The sequence below is a fragment of the Anoplolepis gracilipes genome, chromosome 7, assembly GCF_047496725.1.
Source record: "Anoplolepis gracilipes chromosome 7, ASM4749672v1, whole genome shotgun sequence".
In the NCBI taxonomy this organism is placed as follows: domain Eukaryota; kingdom Metazoa; phylum Arthropoda; class Insecta; order Hymenoptera; family Formicidae; genus Anoplolepis; species Anoplolepis gracilipes.
The window spans coordinates 2695159-2716800 of NC_132976.1; the positions used below are offsets into that span (position 1 = coordinate 2695159).

At 37.7% G+C, this 21642-nt stretch overlaps 2 protein-coding genes across 2 annotated transcripts in view; both read left to right on the plus strand.

Annotated features, from left to right (window-relative positions):
* Positions 1 to 2907, plus strand: part of LOC140667864 (E3 ubiquitin-protein ligase MIB1-like) — a 297267-nt gene extending 294360 nt beyond the window's left edge. Inside the window, exon 10 of the mRNA XM_072896168.1 lies at positions 1152 to 2907. Coding sequence (XP_072752269.1) covers positions 1152 to 1155 — 4 coding nt within the window. The 3' untranslated portion in view covers positions 1156 to 2907. The remainder of the gene's footprint in view (positions 1 to 1151) is intronic.
* The window catches only part of LOC140667870 (E3 ubiquitin-protein ligase MIB1-like), a 60825-nt gene continuing 40224 nt past the window's right edge, over positions 1042 to 21642 (plus strand). Inside the window, exon 1 of the mRNA XM_072896180.1 lies at positions 1042 to 1210. The gene's annotated coding sequence lies outside the window, so the exon portion shown is untranslated. The remainder of the gene's footprint in view (positions 1211 to 21642) is intronic.

Here is a 21642-nt window from a genome sequence, read left to right on the forward strand (position 1 = left end):
CGACACACAGCGAATCAATTTCAGCTGGCTCTTGGCGCGTGCCGATGCGTGGCCGATTGATTTATTCTGTTTACCAAAGTACAATTTCTCCAGGATAGCCAATTACACAGACTCGATTCGGGGATATTTGGAAAGAATATCCGTGCTTCACGTAACTAAAACGAAATTGTATCTTTAACGATTTTCCGTTCCGCAATCGCGAAACGACAATATATCTGTCAGCGAATCGATCTCGTGCGAATTTCTCGGGAAATGAAAACGTCAGAGATGATTTATTCTGTTTATCGATAGATATGATAATCGTGTAAACAAACGTCCATCGTGTTATCGTCGATAACGTTTCTACATCTCGCCCCCCTCCCCTCTCCCCCGACTCTCGCAATAATTATTAATAAATCCTAGCGTGCTCGCTAGCGTATAAAAAAAAAAAAAAAAAAAAAAAAAAAAACTATAATATAAAACCGTCGATTTTTATTATCGCTTCACGGAGATTTAATGGTAGCGAAAGGAAATGGCCTCGCTTCGACATTTCGCGATGACACCCGCGCAGTCGGTAAATCGAATCGATTCCGGCCCGGATTCCGGACGAGATAGAGGCGGACGAATGATTTAGTTTGTTCAACGGCGTGGACACGAGACGCATCGGAATGTCAAACACCTCGCGAGAGAGAAAGAGGAAGAGAGAGAGAGAGAGAGAGAAACAAAGAAAGGGAGATACAACGGAAGTGGAACAATGAATTTACCGCCGTGACGCACCTCTGTGTCGGAATTCGTGTACGTCCATCGCGACGTACCTCGTCACGCGAAGTCGGATGACGAGTGATCCTTTCAAGTTATCTTTCGCAACACGCGCGGGTCCGTATATTCCCGACGCGAAGAGAAAAAAAGAAAAAGAAACGAACGCGCGGAATGTATACAGGGTGTCGCAAAATCACCGTGCTGCGCACTCTCGCTGTATCGTTTTCATCGAGTTTCTTTCTGGCATTTTTACAGACTCGCAAAAAAATATTGATTCTTTTTTTTTCAAAAAAAAAAAAAAAAAAAAAACTTAGTCTTAGATCAATATACATATGTATATAAAATATAGACATATATAAAAACAGAAATATACTGTACGCATCAACTAACAATACGGTTGTCTCTTTTTGCAGGTAAGCCCATAAAACATGCTTTCACATCGAAGATGATTAATTACTCGATCGTCGCTAATGTAAGTACTCTGGTTTCTTTTGCAAGTATCGCGTAAAGATATTTCCTTTTTATGGGGGAGGAGAGAAACGAGATATTATATACACACACGTAGCCTCAATGTTTTAGGGGAGACCATCGTCTTCAGTTCATGATTTATGACGATAGTCGCTCGTTTGTCCCCCCCCCCCCGGCCCCCCTCAGCTCCCTGCTATTGTTACGTCTCGGCAGTATTTTTTGGTTGACACCCTAAGTGGTGTTCCCGCGCATAATGCACGTCAGGCTCTCGTAAGAATTCCAATGGTAGGAGAAGAGCTCGATCATGGTGTCGGACGTGTTTCCTATCGAAGCGAAACCTATTCACGCCCTGCAAAATTGAAAAAAAAAAGAAGAAAAAGGAAATTAAATGAAACATTATTGAAACGAATAGCGTTATTTTGCGCGCGATTTCCGCTGAAAAACGTTGGATTGTTAATAAAACAACAATCGCGATAACAACGATAGCGCGCAGAAAATTCGTAAAATTTTACAATCTCGCGAGCATACATGCAACGCAGTAAATCGAGCGATTTGGGGGAGAGATGAGATACATCGGTAAATTGTATTTCGAGCATTAATACAATCGCGATAGTTGAACCGAGAGCGCGCAGGATACGTGTATCGACAAAATTTCCCGATATATGTATCGTACTCGAAACACATCCCCCGATGTCCCGATTTAAAATTTCTGTCTGAATATACTTATGTTTTAACTCGATTTCCTCTACGACGAATCTCGATCGAAAGAGGTCTCGTTGCAATATTTATCGAGACGCCGAGCCGTCATCGAGATGCAGATTATATCGCGTTATCGTTTCGTTCTCGCGCCGGTGTATAAATTTCGCCGAGGCGTCGAAAAAAGGTGCGTGTCTATCAAAATGCAAATTACGAGAGACGCCTGCCACCGGAAGATCGTTTTTCCGACTTCTCGTTACGAGTTACCGTTCGATTCCCCGCGGACGCGCCACCGGGTCAGTGACGATCGGTCACAATCGCGTTGACACAGCTCGCAATGACTTTCCCTTCCCGCCCCCCCTCTCCTTCCCCCCTCCCTTTTAGAGGAGCCATTCGTATCGGCGTACGATTTTACGGCTCTATGGTTCTATCATCTGAATTCCGCCAGTAGCGATCTGTTCCGCACCGTTTTCCTCCTTCTTTCTCTTTCTCTCATTCTCTCGCGTGCTATCTATCTGTCTCCGTCTCCTCTTTCTCCCCCTCGCATCTCTTTTCACCCTCGCGCTGTCGCATGAGACACTACGTAACTATTGTCCCATGAAATTGGACGTCATTCATGTACCGGATGTCCATGACTCTTTCACAGTGCGCACCGCATATAGCGATCGAACACGTGAAATCGACGCTGACTCTTCTGTGAAGGACCTAATTTCTGATATTCCTGATATAAACGCGCGTAATTGGATCGCAGTGTTACATGCTAAATCGCGAAATCGCGAGAGAGAGTGACAGGAAAAATCGACAGCAGTGCATAAATTCATCCCCTAAACGCGTGGATATATTTTCATAATTTGTTGATTTATCGCTATAATAATTTCTCGTTTTAGAAATCCTTAAAAATTTATATTAAAAAAAGGAAGATATTTTTTTTATACATTTTGTCGCGCGTATATTTATAAATTCAATTAAACCTTTTCTATATATATATATATACAGTCATTGACAAAATTATTAGGCACTCTTAAATTTTCCGTATTTCTTATTATGTTAATAGTATATAAATACTAAAAATTTAAAAAAACTATCGGTAGCATTTTAAAGCTGAAATTTCAAGCTTTAAAATGTTTTTTTAATTTTTCGTTTGCTATAATTTTTCGCCCAGTATTGACAACATGTCTGAAAAATACAGATTTAGTTTCAAAATTATGTATCTCGGGCAAAAAAATTGTAAGAAAGAACAAGGAAAGTACAAAAATTTTTTCAATTACCGATAGCAACTTTAATGCGTTATCAGTACATTAAAAAATTTTTGTATTTTCCTTGTTCTGTGCTTTAGAAAAAAACATTGTTTTGTTTCTTAAAATTTGATTGTATTTTTGACACTCTGCAACTCGGTAAAAAAATTTTTTTCGAAAAATTTAAGTCAAATTCCATAAACTACAACATTTTGCCTACAAAATGCTTTTTTTAAAACTTTCCTACAATTTTTTTTTTGGCCGAGATACATAATTTTGAAACTAAATCTGTATTTTTCAGACATGTTGTCGATACTGGGCGAAAAATGAAAAAAACATTTTAAAGCTTGAAATTTCAGCTTTAAAGTGCTATCGATATTTAAAAAAAAATTTTTTAATCTTTTTAGTATTTATATACTATTAACAAAATAAGAAATACGGAAAATTTAAGGGTGCCTAATAATTTTTTCAATGGCTGTATATATATATATTCTTTTTATTTTTACACTTTCAAGTTTCGGCGATTCTAGAACGAGATTAAAATTACGACTGCACGGTGGCGCGCGCGCGCGCAAAGCATGTGTGCCATATATGTATATACATATGTACATGTATGTATTATGTATACATACATATAGTAGGACCTCGTAGATATTTGCAACATCGTTGCTCCTCCTCCTCGTTGCAAGGTGCACGCAGCACGGCTCGTTCATCACGACGATCTAATAACCCTCCACCATGACGACGGTGCAGAAACGTGCCACCTAACGCCCGGCTAGATGGACGGCTCGCTTTGTCGCAGAAATTACAGGATTCCAAGCACCGACGAGATCCTCCTCCTGCCCCTTCTTCACCTGTATCTCTCTCTCTCCCTCTCTATGTAGCCATCTATCTATCTATCTATCTCATCCCTTTTGCGACAATCCTTTCCCTCTGATATCCGGGCTTCTCCTCATGGTCCTCTTCGATGTTCGCCGTGTCCTTTTGTGCACCTTCTTTTGTCTACGATTCGAATGACCCCGTCCGTGTATCCACTTTTCAAGGACAGGAGCGTTCTATTCAGGCCACGAAACGACATGGCTCGATGGCGACCCGTTATACAGACCTGAAATACGGTACTCTAGCTTTGGCACGAGTGTTTACTTCCGTTCATTGTTTCCGTGAGGAGACGAGATCTTTTTCTACGAGCGAGAGCAGTATAAGATTGCGCGGAATAAGATGCGATGTACGATATTTAAGTTGTATAATGCTCGTTCGAAACGTACGAAATCGTAGGAAATGATCGTGATTGGAAAGAACTCGTGGAACGGAGATGGTTTCAACCATTCGATTCTTCTTTTCCAGTACCGATGTGTAAAATCGATCGGAAACAATGCGTCCTTTCAAAGTAAAAAATTCGCTCAGTCTTCATGCGAATCTATTTCTGTCCCCAATATGCGTAAACCTTTTATCGCGAAATATCACAGATGTATTTTCAAGCCGACACATCAGGCGTCATCTTACAAATACGCGCTTGAAACAAGACCCTTTCACATCACGAGTTCTATTTCGCTACACGCTAAGATTTCATCGTGTCAGAATAAATTCCATTCGTATCATTGTTACATCCTACGCGAACAGAAGGATACATACGATCATAGAAACAAGAATAAAATATTGCAAATATTGAAAATTATATATGAAAACAAGAAATGTTTAAGAATTATTTTGCGTTGTGACTAAATGTTGCTTCAGATTTTACTTCTTTTCAATATTATTATAATTATCTAAATTGAATTTAAAAAAAAAAAAATTAAATCTACAACTTATACATTAAATGGATTTTATAGTTATATACATATATGAAGTTAATCATAGCGTAAAAAGCGTGAGAAAATCCAGAGATAGACGCGATAAGCCAGTTTTCGCCGCATACGGCTGAAGGACTCACAGAAGAGCGAAATCTCGCAAGGGTGCCGACTATCGATGGATATTATCTCGAAGTTAGTCGAGACTTTTTAACTTTTCGTCTCATCATGCTGACTGGGCTAGCAATCGGATCAGGAGCCATGCCGCATTGCGGGGGTGCATTTGTCGGGTACCACCCTTTTGCTCTCGCGCTTTCTGTCTCTCTTTCCTTTCTTCCTTGATAGTCCCCTTTGCTCATTCCTTTCTCTCTTTTGCTCACCCTTCGTCCGCTATCGCGTACCTCTTGAAGACTAGACTGCCAAGCATTCCACGTCCTTTCAGACGGTGCGCTCCTTACTCGTATTTTGCCCCGTAATTACCAAGAGGAAGAAATCGCGTCGGTAGAAGGCATGTCGTCAAAAGACTAGATCTCGAATGAAAGGAGAGGGAACCGGTGTCTATATCGACGAAATTTTATGATTTCTCTGCGAGCGAGCTAGTGAGCGACTGACTCTTTCTCCTCTCATAATATGACTTGACTCGAAGGATATTTCTGCTATATTCCGTTTAATTTAAAATCAACAGAGTGATCAGAAAGTAATCTTTTTTTTTTCACATTGTATATTCTTACTCTCCGTTTTCCCTTCTCGTTTTTTCCAATAGCGCGTCTTACTATTTCGCTGTTCTTCTCTCGCTGACGTGCATATACTCTATGACGTTCGCCTTCAATTGCCTGCAAGATTTTTTGTATTTTTTGTCCACGCAAAGTGGAAAAAATTATTCAGTTCTGTGTATTTTTTAACATTATTCACGTTATTTTACTCGCAAATGACTTTTTGATTTTCTTATATCCATTTTCATTAATATTTTATATACCGTATGTACTTATGTAATTGGTACATGTCGTCTTTCAAATATCAGTAGAGAGAAGTTAAAGTACCAATTAACATTTACTCGTAATTTTATTTGCGTTTGTTCTCTCGGTTGTTCATAACGAAAAAATATATTAAATCAATAAGTACAATATAATTGTACAAATTCTAATGTAATTATATATACAATTAAAATTGAAATTAAAATATAATTATTATGATTGTAACAATTATAATAATTATACATTAATTGAAAGAAGAACTTGCCAGAGTTCGATAAAACTCGTAAACTGTAAAACCTATGTCCCTCGATAATAAATGCGAGAATTGATTTCTCGATTTTCTCGTAATTACATTGTGAATAATATGAATGTGATATTCGGTCGGTGAGTAGAAACGCGCGCGCAAACTTAAAGTCCTGTTATTTAAATTACGAATTCAGGGCGAATTCAAAAGTTCCTTGAAAGAGAGAAACGGGAACGACTTCACCGGCACCTTGCACCATGATTTACGTTCGATGAGAAGTAACCATTTGTAAAGCCCAGGCCTGCAAACACGATAAGACGTAAACGAGAAACTTGCAACTAAACTTTGGCGGGGAAGAAGCATCGACGTGTTTACACCGCGTGGCAGAATGTTTGAAAAACTTTTCATAAACGCGATGTTGTTTATCGAGAAATTCAAACGTTTTCTCAGGTCTCCGTTTCTTTCCGAGCGATTCATACTGCGACTTTATTCTTCGATTTCAATGTCAAAAAGGTCATAAACGTTAAGGGAACACAGAATAAAAATCTCAGTCAAAGATTATACGTACACACACTTTTTCATATGGTATTTTATTCATCCACAAGAAAAATGCAGAACAAAGTACACTTCCCTTTACTTCCATTTTACCTCGTAAACGAGTAAAAATATTACGGCCTTTTATAGCGGTATTAATTTTCGTACATAAAATTTTCCGACATAAATCTAATTTTTGTCAAATGCGTATTAATCGCTTTTATTTAAAAGTATTTTCAATTAAAAAGTTTCTGATTAACTTAGCAGAAAATTTGTGTGAATTAAAGAAGTATAATACAATTAATTGCAATATAAATTATAACTCGAGCGTTTAATATTGAATATTTATTCGTGTTTAATTTTTTCGATAGCGTGTTACTTTCAGATTAAATCTTTGCTTTGTAGAATAAAAATTCTGGCAAATAATATTAGTGGCACTAATGATACAGAGATAAATGTATTTTATATGAAATTGTAGATATTTTAAACAATTTTTTTCCGGCGCTATTCAAAAACACGCTTGTTTTTTTCTCTCTAGCCACAAAATTTATGTGGCCACGTCAAAAAAGCGAGACGATAACAAATAATTTCCCTTCACGTGGATCCTTCCGGATTGTATTCTCTGCATATCGCTCTACAAATCACTTCCATTCTTTTACATTTATTGACATATTCATCTAGATACATTTAAATTATTATTGAGAATACGCTTAATTTTACGATATAATCTTTATTTATGATATGATATAATATGAAAAATTTTCGAGTCACTTCTCGTATAAATTGTCAATATAATGTTCGATCTATATAGTCTTATATATCTCAATCTTTTTATATTAACCTTTATCAAAATATTTCGTTGGAAAAAGACAACATGTGTTCAAACTTTGTTATGTTATAGATGATAACATAATTAAGATATAATACATGGAATCAAATCTGAATTACAACACAAATGATATAAATAATAATTAGATTTATATAGATTATTGCTTCTTGAGGATATTTTGATACTCGGGTATGGATTCAAACAATGATATTGTTTTATTATCAAAGGAGAAATGTTTCTCTCCCATTCGAAGAGAGCTAGTTAACCATGTCGCGATCGTCACCCAGTATACCCTGCAATCGTTGCGTCCGTTCGTCCGGGTGCAGCCGTACCAGCCGGCGCGGGGCTGGTGAGTATTGAGCGCGGGATCGGGAGGGTGGCCGGCCCGACGAAGGGATTGTGCGCGAGGATGGTGGGGTGCCACGCTGCTCTGACACGCCAGCCCTTGCCCCGCTATCTATCCCGCTCTCGCGCGCGCACTGTCCTACAACCCTTTCTCTGGCGTGTCCTATCCTTCTCGGGCTCGCATTTATATCGCGATACTAAACTAAACCGAAGCCTGACCATCCTTGCTTTACACGGAGGTCGGTCGGTCGCAGAGAGACGTGCCACTGGACCCCGGTAAAGTTCAAGAATTCCGGTTCAACGACGGTATCGTTGTAACGATCCATCATCTTTACATTTTTCGAGAAAAAAACTTGAGATCCTACTTTTATCTCAATTTTTCATATCTGATCATACTTTTCTTTTCTAACCATGTATATCACTTAACAAGGAATTTAGAACAATTATTAGATTTTATTATCATTTTAATAATTGTAGATTTTATTGTGCAGTTTAGATCTAGATTGAATACATTATTAAATTTTATTCTAGATTTTATTATTACTTTTTTCTTATTCGATTAAGCTTACTCTTTATTTAAACAATATCCGTTTAATACTATTTTGATAGAATCTCTCATAGAGCTGGGCTGTATTTTTATATTATATTTAAAATATCACAAAAATTCATTTTTCCCATTTTCACACTCGTTCAATTCGATAAATGTCATCAAGAATATTGTCATTTGGAAATTAGAAACAACAAAATGCAAGATCGCACTTAGAGAGAAACGAATATTCGCATTTGCGGGAGATGGATAGGCGATATTGTCAACCGGAGAAACATTGAAGAAGCGTGAAGCGCGAAGAATGTTACCTGGCGAACCTTTAAGCGTGGGAGGGAACGAGTCTGAGGGCGCAGGGTAAAGTTGCCTCTACGTCGGGTCTGTAAATCAACCGAAATGCTTGGGAATTGAGTTGTGGCACCCGCGGGGCCAACAGTGCCTTACCACAAACTACGCCTGCAGGGAGGGACGTGGTACTTCTAGTTATACATACGTGTCGCTGAAGAACCGCGGGGGTATAGATGTAAGGGGGGAAGGGTAAGGAAAACGAGAGAGCGAAAGATAGTCGCCTGGGAACCCCCGCCTCCCCTCCCCCCCCCCTCAAGTCCGCTCGAATTCCGAATCTCTCGTACTGCGAACAATTTTCTACCTTTGCGAAACTCTGCGAAAATTCTGGCAATGCTCACGCGAATACGAACGATACGATCACTCGATATATCTGCACTTGAAAAGGATACAAAATTGAATTTAAATTTTCTAATAAACTTTGATTTCTCATAGATAACCTATCTTTTTTTTTTTTTTTTTTTTTTTATTTTTAAATATTGACAGTTAACACGATGCTTGTATGGGGTGTGTTAAAATGTTATTTTATTTTTTAATACAGAGTCGCCATCAGTTATTATCGTTTCTCTTTTCCCTCATATTTGCATATTTTATTCGAGTTTGTTTTAATTTTTATGTTTCATATTATACTCTTCTTTTTTTACTTGATTAAACTATTAATGTATTTCCTCCCGCTCTATCTTTCTCTCTCTTTCTTTCTCTTTTTCTTTTTCTTCAATTAATAACAACTTTTCGATCATTACACAACTTCTCACCAATACTTTACCTCAATTAAAAAGTGTTTTCCCTCTCTCTGTCTCTCTCTCTCTCTCTCTCTCTCTCTCTCTCTCTCTCTCTCTCTCTCTCTCTCTCTCTCTCTCTCTCTCTCTCTCTCTCTCTCTTTATTCTTTCTTCTCTCTTTTAATAATCAAATTTTCTAAATTATCTGGTCCAGGTGTCTGGTTTCGCAAAGCTATTACGTAACTTGGCTGAAATTACGATCGCATTCCGCAGATTAGTGTCCTATGGGGAACTTTTGTCATTTTCCAGTTTGACCTATATTCCGTCTGAAACGTCGCCATCCAACATTTGTGTTTTTCCATTTGATATTAGTTCTTTGCAACATCCGCGAATACTCAAGTATTTTAAAAATCCATCTATGCTAGTCATTATTATCGTGAAAATACTTGGCCGACAAGTGCGATCTTTTACAAGTCAAATATTGCATCTTGCTTGTATTATTTTTTGGCTTTTATTGAAAAAAATATTAAATATATAAATATATATATATATATATATATATATATATATATATATATATGTATATATATGTATATATGTGTGCATACATAATGCAATAATATAATATAATAATATAATATAATATAATATTTGACTTGTAAAACATTGCAATTTTTGGCAGAGTATTTTCGAAAATTTTATTTTACTTAGATCTATATATATTTTAACCGTGAAAAATTTTAAAATTGAAAAAACGATGATTAAATTATGATTTAAAAGATTCACATTCCAGTTTTAATTATATTGGCATTTCGTAATATCGTATGTAAATAAAAAATATTGTGCGAGGCAACTATTGATCATGTAAACAATTAATTTGAACAATACGACAGTACTTTATCATCGTTGATGCCGAGCGTAAATGCATTTCGCAGTGAAGGATCCGCGAATTAGTCAGCCAGGAACTAAAGATAGATACGACGCGACGATCGAACCGGTTCATATACATTTGGAATTGGGCGATGCATAACGACCAGTGCATAATAGCGTGCGTCCCTACATTTATATGCGCATGGTCGCGTCTAAAATGCATGTTTCGTGACTGAAGTGTGATACAACGTATTAGAATGGCATACGCAACGTATGGTATATGTATAATGAAATAATCTAATTGCTTTAATTTATTTAAAATGGTGTAAAAAAAGTTTAATAAAATTTTTGGCAGTTTTTTATTTTATATATATATAATATTAATTTAATTATTATAATTTTGTTATATATAAATATTATATATTATATATAAATTTATTTCTAATATTTTTCTCATTATATTTTAAAATAGCACATTCAATACAATATTATAATAGTACATTCTCTTTGTTAATAACCGAAACTGCGTTCTTTCCCTTTGTGTTATTGACGTAAAATTAATGGACGCAAATATTGGCAATATGCGATGATTCATCCGTCAAATAATTCAGCTATATTCATCTGCCTACGTACAAGCGACGAGATAATTTTTATTTTGTCGAGTAAGCGAGAGAAACGCGTTCTTTATTCGACCAATTACGTGGTTACGTAAAAGGGACTTTTATATTCGGTTATCAAATATTATTAACCGCCCTTACGCCACACACACACACACACACACACACACAAACACATACATACACACAGATGCGGTTTTATACGTCTGCTATTACAGCACGTGCGCTTTTGCGCTTGTGTCAGAGTTACAAAAGAGACATGCAGAGTTCACACGAATATGTACTAGTATGCTACACATACCACGCACACCTTCGTCGGATATCGAACCCTTATGCATAATGTATTAAGGGATGACGGGAAATATGGATATATTACTCGCCAGAGGCCAATGTTATTCTCCCTCGTGCCTCACTGGCTAATGTTGATAAGGAACGAACGGGGCCACAAACGAACGAAGACGACGACTGACATTCATTAAAGCGCTTTACGATTATCGTCGTTATTCGAGAACATCTTAACTTTAGAATTCGATAAGAACAAGAGTAGATGTTGAAAAAATGTATTACTCTCGAATAATTTGGAAAAATTAATTTTCTAAAACAGACTTTATTTACCATTGTTTACTACAGTAAGTAAAGAGAATTCCCAATGAAATTTCGAGAGAGCAAATATCAATAATCTTTCCTATAAAATGTCAAAATTAATAAAATGAAAGAAAACGATACACAAAAATTCATTCCGAGTTAGCGCACACCAATTTTACCTTACGACACTCGAAAAGATCGTTTTACGCTGACAAACTGGACGCTCGATTACGAATCGAAATCGTAGTTGGTGATTCCATTCGCGGGAGGTACTAGTCACAGAAATAACGCGAAGCTATTTTTGGAGAACGTAGCTTCGTATCCACATGCAAATCCCACAAGAAATATTAAAACGAGGATAAAAACCGATATTGGAAGCATATTTTCTGCGCGAATTGGGCCATTTCGGCGGGAAGAGAAAGAGAGATAGTCTTGTTGCGTATGTTTTTTTCTCTCTCCTCCTTTCCCGCCGCCCCCCCCCCCCCCCCCCGAAAACACAAATCAACGAATCCGACACGTTTTGATTCTCGCAAGTTTCGATTCCCGTTTGGCATGGCTGACCCAATTACCGTACCTAACTCGTTCGATTACCGGTCGCACTGGTTTGATCCTGTCGAGAAATGAATTTCATCCCGTTGGCTCTATCGCAGCTATTAGAAGGCACGGCGAAAGTACGCGATGACCTCGGCTCTGATCTCCCAATGGAGACCTTGGTTTTCCGGCTGGCCACAATTCATCGTTAACACTTAACGCGAGCTCGTCTCTGCGGACGGGTCAGTCAGTTTATTCAGCGACCGTGTGCAATATACGTTTGCTGGGGATAGCCGAAAAGTCAACTCTAACTGTACGGTAAATATTCTTTTGACGGTCGAAACGTACACGTGAAATATTTCATTTGGATTTCATAATCCAAACACTGGGAAGTTTGTTAAAAATAATAGATATATTACGCGTTTATAATTTTTTATAATTATGATGAAACGTTAATTTAACATGGAACCACATGGATATTCAATCAAAATATACTGCAGTTGGAAGTAGCGCGAAAAATGTAATATAACAGATCACACACTTTTTTGTAAGTAAAAATATACATATTTAAATTTCGAGTTTTGAAGCAACTCGCGATATACTGATCGATGCGACTCGTGCGATAATTTTTTACGTTTGCTATTTTTAGTTAGAGATATTGATTTCGTATGACTTTTGAAAGAAAATACATATTTTCTTACAATTCCTAATCTTTGCAAGATGGCAGAAATTCGTTCGATCGAGCGAGAGAGGAACAGATTGAGATTACTACGGCATTCATTATTACAGCACGCATTGATCTATTTTTTGCGTTATCACAGTGAGCACGATTCAACGAGCAAGCTTTACATTATGTAGGCAGGTATGAGATCTGTAAGAATAAAAGAACGCGAAAGTGGGAGAACCATTGTTTGAATTAAACGGGAGAAGAATCTCGACGCGCGGTTTGCGTTCTTTGTGTGTAGAAAAAAAACTCTGAAACGCGGATGTCCCAGTTACGCGAGATATATGAAAATATACGGAAAAATAAGCGTGGGATGTAATATTACAACGTCTATGGTGGGAAACGTTATAAATCGTCATCGCGCGAACTGATAAATATCCGGCGCGATCGCAAATTAATTAGTCGAGTAAAAGCTTTAGGAATGATTCATCGGCAACATAGTCGGCCGTGCATGGCCGATGCTTGTTTACATGCATCTGTGTGTTGATGTTACACGCGACACCGTGCGTATCTGCCTGTAATTTGGACAGCTGATTCTGGATAACCCCATGACCGATTACGTTGACCGACCCGAAAGGAAATTATGATTTTCGCTGTTGACCGTACAGCTAATCCTAGCCTGTAATTACTCGCTTTTGCTACGATCCGTGGCAGGGTGGATGCATATAAATTGCAAAACAACATCAGATACTGTATAAACACGCGCGCTCCGACATACAGGATGTAGTAAATGTACAGCGTGTCGCGAAAATTTGCGTCCCTGTTTGATCAATATTTCTATATTTTTTCTATTTGGTCAATATTTGATCAAACATCATCTTTTTTCCATTTTTATGATAAAAATATTGATTGAATGAAGTGAAACTCCTCGCGGCGATCGACGCTTCAAAACGAATACGAATTGTATTTTTTTTTTAATGCCAGATATATCCAGGCCAATCGAGATAATCCGCCGGGCAAGACCGAGCGCTCTCGCTTATCGATTTCTGATTCGATCAAATCGGAACGGATTTGGAAAACGGCTCCCGGGCTCGCGCGACAACACATTACTCATCCGGAATCGTGTTTGTCAGCCTGATTTCCGCGCAGAATCCCCCACCGACACGGTATAAACTCGGATGTATAATTGTCGCATTATCTGATAATGCGAATCTACGACGCGAATCTGCGGATCGTGAAGTAGGCGGCTGTGAATCGCGCGTACAAATTACGGAAGCTTCGCAAGCGGAGAGGGCGATAAAGATGAAGGGGGCGGGCCGGTTATTAAAGGGGATCTGCATTGTCGGTCGCAGCGACCGTAAATCTCCCGTCTCGCGATGCGAAATTGCGAGAGTAAGCCGCGGAATCGGCGAGCGACTGACTAATCTATCGATCAAAGGAACCTAGCTGCATCGCCAAACACGCTGTCGCCGATGATAATCATCCGCGATGGAGTAGTCGGCTAACGCGCCATATATCCTGTGACCTACAAATCGCAATCGACTCGCAATCGAGTCGAGGTCGATCCGTCGTAATTAGGGATAAATCGCCAGGCGCCGCAGTTTCGAATCGTAAATTGTTTTGCAAATTGAAAATGATAATCGTTAAACACATGCAGATGAACAGATTGAATAGATATTATTGATGCAGAATAATATTCATCGTTGGCAATTAGACTATAATTGTTCCGCTTTGACGAATGTCATTGCTTATGAAACTGATCCGGACGATTGTCAGACAGATTTTCTCCGCGAATCATCCCCTGCTGAAAGCTTTTTATCAACACTTTGTATGAGCCCGTGTGCGTGCTTTTTTTTTGTAATTATTTTTATTAATAATCGAGTATAGATAATTGCTTGTGTTGCAGATATAGCACGTGCAATATAAAAAGGTAGAGAATATATATATATATATATAGAAAATCGAATAATATACCTTGAATTTGCATTTCTTCGGTCAGTGCAATTTTCGCCGATCTTTTTGCTTGACGCTTGACGGTCATTTTATGAAACGCATATGAAAGCAGTTTGAGAAAGAAAGTCTGAGATTTTCAACAAGTTGGCGACTTTTTAATATTCCCCGCATAATAAGCGGTCCGCTCACCGTTTGCTTCTCGTTTTCGCTGAACTTCTAACAACCTAAGCGCGAGCGCGCGGTGTATATTAACGAAGACGACGAAGACGAAGTTAGAGCGAGCGGAATGTCAAATGGAACGCAAACCAGAGAGCGAATGTCAGGATAAATGAGTTCTTTTTTTATGAATCTTCTCTTTTTGTCATAGAGTTTTTTATTTTCTCTCTTCAATTTTCTTTCTTTCCTCAAGAACGTAATGTTATTAAGACCAACGCTAACGTTGTCAGAAATTTCAAAGATGCCATTTTTTTTCTTCTTTATAGAGTATTTTTCAATATAAAAAAAAGTTTTATTAGAAAAAAGTATTAAGTGATATACACATTTTAAATGCAAATCTTTTTAACGATTAAAGATGTAATGAATTGCTTTGTGAAAAATTGCGTCTCGAAAGTCACTGTTGCGATACTTTGTTCAAATCGCTCGAATTCCATTGTTAGAGTGATCCGGACAGTTTATGAGATCCCATAGTCCGCTTTCATCCACTCATCCTGCCTCGTAGATGGAAAGGACCGTCGACGACGGTTCCTTTTATTTTCGTACACGATCGGCGGCAGCTGTCGCCGACGCTCTAAAACAGAGGCGCGAATCAAATGGTCCTTCGGTCTCCGAGACTTTCCGTCGATTCAGCGGACGGCGCGGATTGGCATGTTGTTGACTTGTCGTCGATGCCTAGAAACAGGCGATAAATCCGAGAAGCGAGGATTGTCATCGGGTGAGAAGAAGCACGAATTCCTTCGAAATCCCAGTGACTTTTACGACACCATCAAAATCACGCGGCTTTGCTTTTTCATGCAAGAAATGGGAAGAGGTGGCAAGAGATCGTCCCTTAAATTGTCAAGTCATACTATTCTTAAATACGTAAAAAAAATCAATATTAAGCACGGTCTGTACAAAGTTTCAATTATTATTGATCCGCTATTATTGTTAATAAAAGAGAGAAAGACGTGGAAATTCTTGGCCGAATTAAAAAATTTCGTCGAATCCGAGTTTGATTGTCGAAACGTGCCGGATCGTCTAGCACGTGGTCGTCGAGAGAAGGAAGAAGGAATCCGCGATACTGTCGTTGAACGTCTCCGGCTTCAAGGGCCACGTGACCCCTTGGCTCGCTCTTGTGCTCTTCTCTCATTCCCATTCACGTATATTCCCGGGTCACGAGTTTACGGCCAGAACCGTAATCGAACTGGCGGGCCACGACTTCTTTCATTGCCCGCGTAAAACGTTTCGATTTGCAATTTCGCCGCGCTTAACTGCCGCGCTGTCTTTCTAAGCCATTTAGATAAAGGAGGATACATTCGGTCGAATCGGCTGGCGTTTAAACATTCCTCTTGTACCAACTACGCGGACCGAGAAACGGTACACCTTGCTCAACCTTGTAATAGCTCGCTCTCGTCTCGAGACGCTAAAAATATATTACAGAGATCACATACTGATCGCGCATCGTGCATGAAAAGTACCCGACTTTTCATGAGCTGATGAAGCAAAGCACGTTTGTCGCATGCTTCGCAAAATCCGAGTCAGTGATGCGAGAAATATTAAACACTTGCATCGCTGTCAATGGGAACAATTTTTTTTCACACGACAATATATCAACATTTTTTTACTGCACATTACGCAGTGCCTTATTTATACGCACTGCGTTGTATTTAATTTTAATGAGAAATATTTTTGAAGCCGAATTTTTGAAATCATTACTTTTTCTTTATCAAATATATTTTTAAGCATAAGGGACTTTCTTACACTGACAATGAGTACAAATCTCGCGGGTCGCGAATCTCGAATTCTCGACGAAGAAAAGGTCAATTCCGAATTCCAAGAGCTCGTCGCTAAAATTTAACGCGAGAGAAGAAAGATAGAGGGGTGGGAGGAGGGGGGGGGGCGGCTCTCGCGTCAATGTTGCGAACGGTAATGGTCCGACACGGTCATAGCGTCGTCGGTATTCCCCGGTTCCGCGATTCCATGTTGCCAATTACGGCAGCGAGCATCGCTACTTGATTCGACTATTTCACGAGGGTGGAGGAAAGAGAGGGAGGAGGAGGAGAGAGAGAACTATCGAGCGAGGGCCACAGCCCAGCATACTAACCGAAAACTCCGGGCAGACTTCGGGACGCCTGGACGAGACAGCAGAGCGCCACGAAACCGAGGGTAAACGGAAATGGCAGGGTCTTTCTGAGGGCGCTTCCACCCCTTCTTCCATCCCTCCCTCTTCCTCTTTCGTCCTAACCAGCCCCTCGTTCGCAAGTGGTACCGAGGGCGGACGCGCCGCCGATAAATTACGCCGCGGGCTTGGCCGCGGGATTACGCTATCGTTTGCGTTCAACGTTTGCAGTTTGCGTTATTTGCGAATCAACTGCTTTGCAATAAGAGTTTGACTTACTACGGAAGTCGTATATATTGAAAGAAAATACATCTGAGGTCAATGAAATTATACGCGTTTTATTTGTAGCATCTCGTATTATTTGCAGGCGGTGTCATATAATTTTAGTATCTGATTTTTAGTTATAAATAAATGATATGCGTGATAACAGTGTTTTATAAATATGTTTTATGTTACGATATTATAAATAATTTTTAAATAACTCATCACTGAATTTCCGAGTTTAATGTCTTTAAATATTTCAGCGATATAAAAAATTGATGTAAAAAGCTTATCTAAAAACGTTAACTCTAAAATTATATTTTAAAAGTATTAACATACATAAAAATTTTATAAAGAATTTTATAAATAAAGACGAGTTGAAAGTAGAATTTAAATTAAAAATTATGAGATGAAAAACGGAATATAGCCACGGCTCTAAATACAAGGCTTTTGTTTTCGAAATAAATTTAGTAATGTTTTTATATAATAACTCCATATTTTTCTAATGCGAAATTTCAAGACGTGCGTCACAGATAAATGGCAATCTTACAAAACCTCGCAGCTTCGTTCGTCGTGCTATTAAGATTTAAATAAGTTGCTTCACAAATAGCAGAAGAGACGGAAAGAAGCAAAGCAAAAATAGAACGCAGGCAAATGTTTTCTCAACATTAAAATATCGATGATTTTTTAAATCGTCTAGAATAATCTTAAGCTGGATTAGGTTCAATAATAAAAATCAGCAAGGAAAATAATCGTAATGAATAATTATGTGTATATATATATATATATATATATATATATATGTAAATTATGTTATTTTGGTATAAAAATTTTGATATATATTATATTATATTATTTTTTGTGATTTTATAAAAATTTAAAATTAAATATTTACTTTACATTCGAAAAATTAATCAATTAATTTCTTGACTTATCACTGTAATAACATTATTTTTTTAATTTTTTATTTAGATAATTTTGGACTTTTTGTTTAAAAAAAGATCAAAATCTTATATATATGTTAAACACGGCTTTAAAAACACTAATCGTACTCTGAACAAAACTGGAGAAATAAAGATTATCAGCGTCGTGCTACTATTTCATGGAAGTAACACAAATATCCATTTCAGTTTAGTGAGAGCATTTCGCGAGAAACTCTACACTCTTGTGAATGGTAACTGCGATTGTCGAGATATAGGATTAGGTGGTACATTCAAGACACAGATCTTACATTCTAAAACAAGAACACTTTCGTGCATTACGTGTGAATAGAAATTTTAACGGAACGTGAGAAGAAACTTTAAAAACTGAACAAAATGCTTTAGAAATTTGAAAAAAAAACAATATTCTTAATCCATGCTCTTTCGATTACGGATATTTCTATATGTAAATAAGAAACCTTTTCTTCTTTCAACAAATAACTACTGTGAATCACACAGATGAAAAGAATCTTAAGAAACTTTCCATCTAGATTATTATTCGCGTGGAAATTATTATAGCTTATTGATTTGTACGAGATTCGCTCGGGATTTAATTCGTAAATAATTTTCGCGAGATCGGATACAGTAGCGGACACATTTGAAGAACACCGAGCCGCAATATTGCGTTATAAAATTAAGGCAAACTACCGAAATGGATTACGTCTCGCGAAAAGATCCCACGGACTCCTCGCGGATTTGCGAGACAGGCTGAAACATCCCCTAGTCTTAGCGACTCATGATTTATTAACGGCCTCCCCCGCCGCCGGGTGTTTCGGTCTTCCAGCGCGTGGGTAAAATATCGTACTTCCTGATTTAAAGTTGCAAGGGAAAGAACGGAAAAAGGGAGAAATGTTGAAGCCGCCGCGCGCAGCCTAAGACGAGAAGCAGAAGTGCACACGGATGGCGGAACATAAATTAAGCCGCAATAAAACGGATCGACGTCAGCCTTTTCGCGCCTTTACATTTCTTTCCGACATTATCCCGACCAATGTTTGACCAGAGGAAGGGTGGTTTAACCCGCTATCGCGCATCGTGCAGAATTCCAGCGCGGTATAATACGCAACGTTTATCCTATACGCGATAATTTATCGACGACATAAGACTCGACCACAAGGGAGACGGATCGGCGTTAAATCCCCTTTCTTTCCGAGATTAACCCTAAACTTGGCGATGTATCCTATGGGATACTAGATTTCTATATTTCACTCTGCTTAGAGTTGTAATTCCTGATTTACAGGTTTTTATATTCTAAAGCTGTAAGATATAAAGATTGTTGTTTATTATCATTTAATAAATAATAAACTTTTTTTTCCGCTGCACATATAAATTTTATAATATGCAATTTTATATATGTATTTTTAATACATGATGTAAAAAATACGTGAAAGATACGCATATATCACTTATAATTGATATAATATTTTATTATATTCAAATAAATGATATTCTGAAAATTTTATCTTTTCAAAATAATCCGTTATGATCGCATATAGTCTTATTCATAAACCTCAGATTAAGTTCACGAGCTTTTTTTACGTTAAGGATAAAAAATTCTCAATTTTCCTAGACTTATATATTGCCTAGAAATAAGTTCTTTCCTTTAAGAAAAACAAGAAGAGAAACAAAAATCTAACGGCAGCAAGAAAGTACCAATTTAAGTTGTAATAGCTCGATCTCAATTTCATTTTCTCGCTTCTAGAAACGGAAAAAAGAGAACCGACTGTATATGTTACTCTTATGGGAAGAAGTGTTACGCTCATTATTATCACATAATTATCCTCGACCCTTCTTATACCAACGAAAAGAGACGGGATAATTTTTTCGAGGGCTCGGAAGAACATATAAATAACGTGAAAATTGCCCTTTGATCTTTAGCGATGGTAGGTTTTTTGCTAACATGTCTGTCTGTCTGTCTTATTTTTTGCCATCCGTTACTACTTGCCATCTAACACTCGTAACTTGACAGACAACACGGTATTCCTAACAAGTATGTATAATAATAAATAATAGCGCACAAATTAAATCTATAAAAATAGACAAGTTCTATATAAATATAATAGAAAAATGGATCTTGTGTTTATTAAAATATTTTCAATTTTAATTCAATCTTTTGAAAAATATTAAGTTTACATGATATTATATTCACTTTGTGTTATGATATTAAAATACGGACGGATGGACGATTTCGTTTCCATCACTAACGACTCGTTCCGTTCGTTTTTACCCCTCCTAGTGACTCTATAAATAACTTTATTTATTCACGAATTTATTTTTGCTCACACGCATGCTGGAAACATCGACGAAATGCATAAATGCGTTTTCATGTCATTTTCCATTGTCGCTACCGATTGGCTCGAGTATCGAACGCTTTCAATTGATGATCTACGTGCCGTCCATAAAATCGCGAAACTCGAACAAATTTAAAAGTTTAATATCTTTTCTCGCTTTTATAAGATACTTTGATAGACTACTTTTGGCTGTTTTATCTTTGTTTATAATTTTATACATCGAAAAAATTACTGACTTTAATATCTTAATAATCTAATAATCTTTAAGTAGGTACTTTGCAGATATTAAAGAACAAGTAGATTCAGGTCTCGCCTAACAGTTATTTATCACCTTATGAATCATTCATGAGGTTCGACGTGAGACGCGCCTTTAAAAGAGTAGATGACGCAAAACTCGGACGATATTACTACGCAACAGCCAAGTGTACGCGTACCAAGTTCGACGATGAGATTATACGGGAATTTGTGGAGGAGAGATTTTAAAAAATATCAGACGAGTTGGAGAGCCAAAATTGTTGCTCTTCATCGGCTCTTTCGAGCACCGTACTCCGTTTTCCCGTAGCTGTCGGCGATAACACGATAATTCGTTCTCGCGCACAGCGGATTAATCGGTAAATCCGATTTTTCCGAAACAACGCGCCGGAAGTCGCGTACGTACGTAATGCCACGTGGATTCCGCAGCGAAACAAAATGCGTAATCGAGTATATCGTGCAGAGACGGGAAGTGCTCAAATCGGCTTGCGAATATGACACGGGAGATTATCAGTACATACACGTACATACACACACGCATTCCGTTAGTTTATTAATTTATTAATTTTTTGCAACATAATTTTTTTTTACACTACTATATCTTAACGCGTTATTAAATTATTTTTCTTACGATATTATCTTCTATTTATTGTGTCATAATATATTACGTATACATATTACATCACGAAGACATATCATATCACATCAAGAAGAATATTGTATCTCACACACACACACACACACACACACACACAAACACACACACAGGCATTGTAATATATAACAGTTTTCTGATACATCTCTCTATTTATCTCTCTCAGACGAAATTATGCATCCGTGCGAGCCTCGGCGAATAAATTTTCTCATA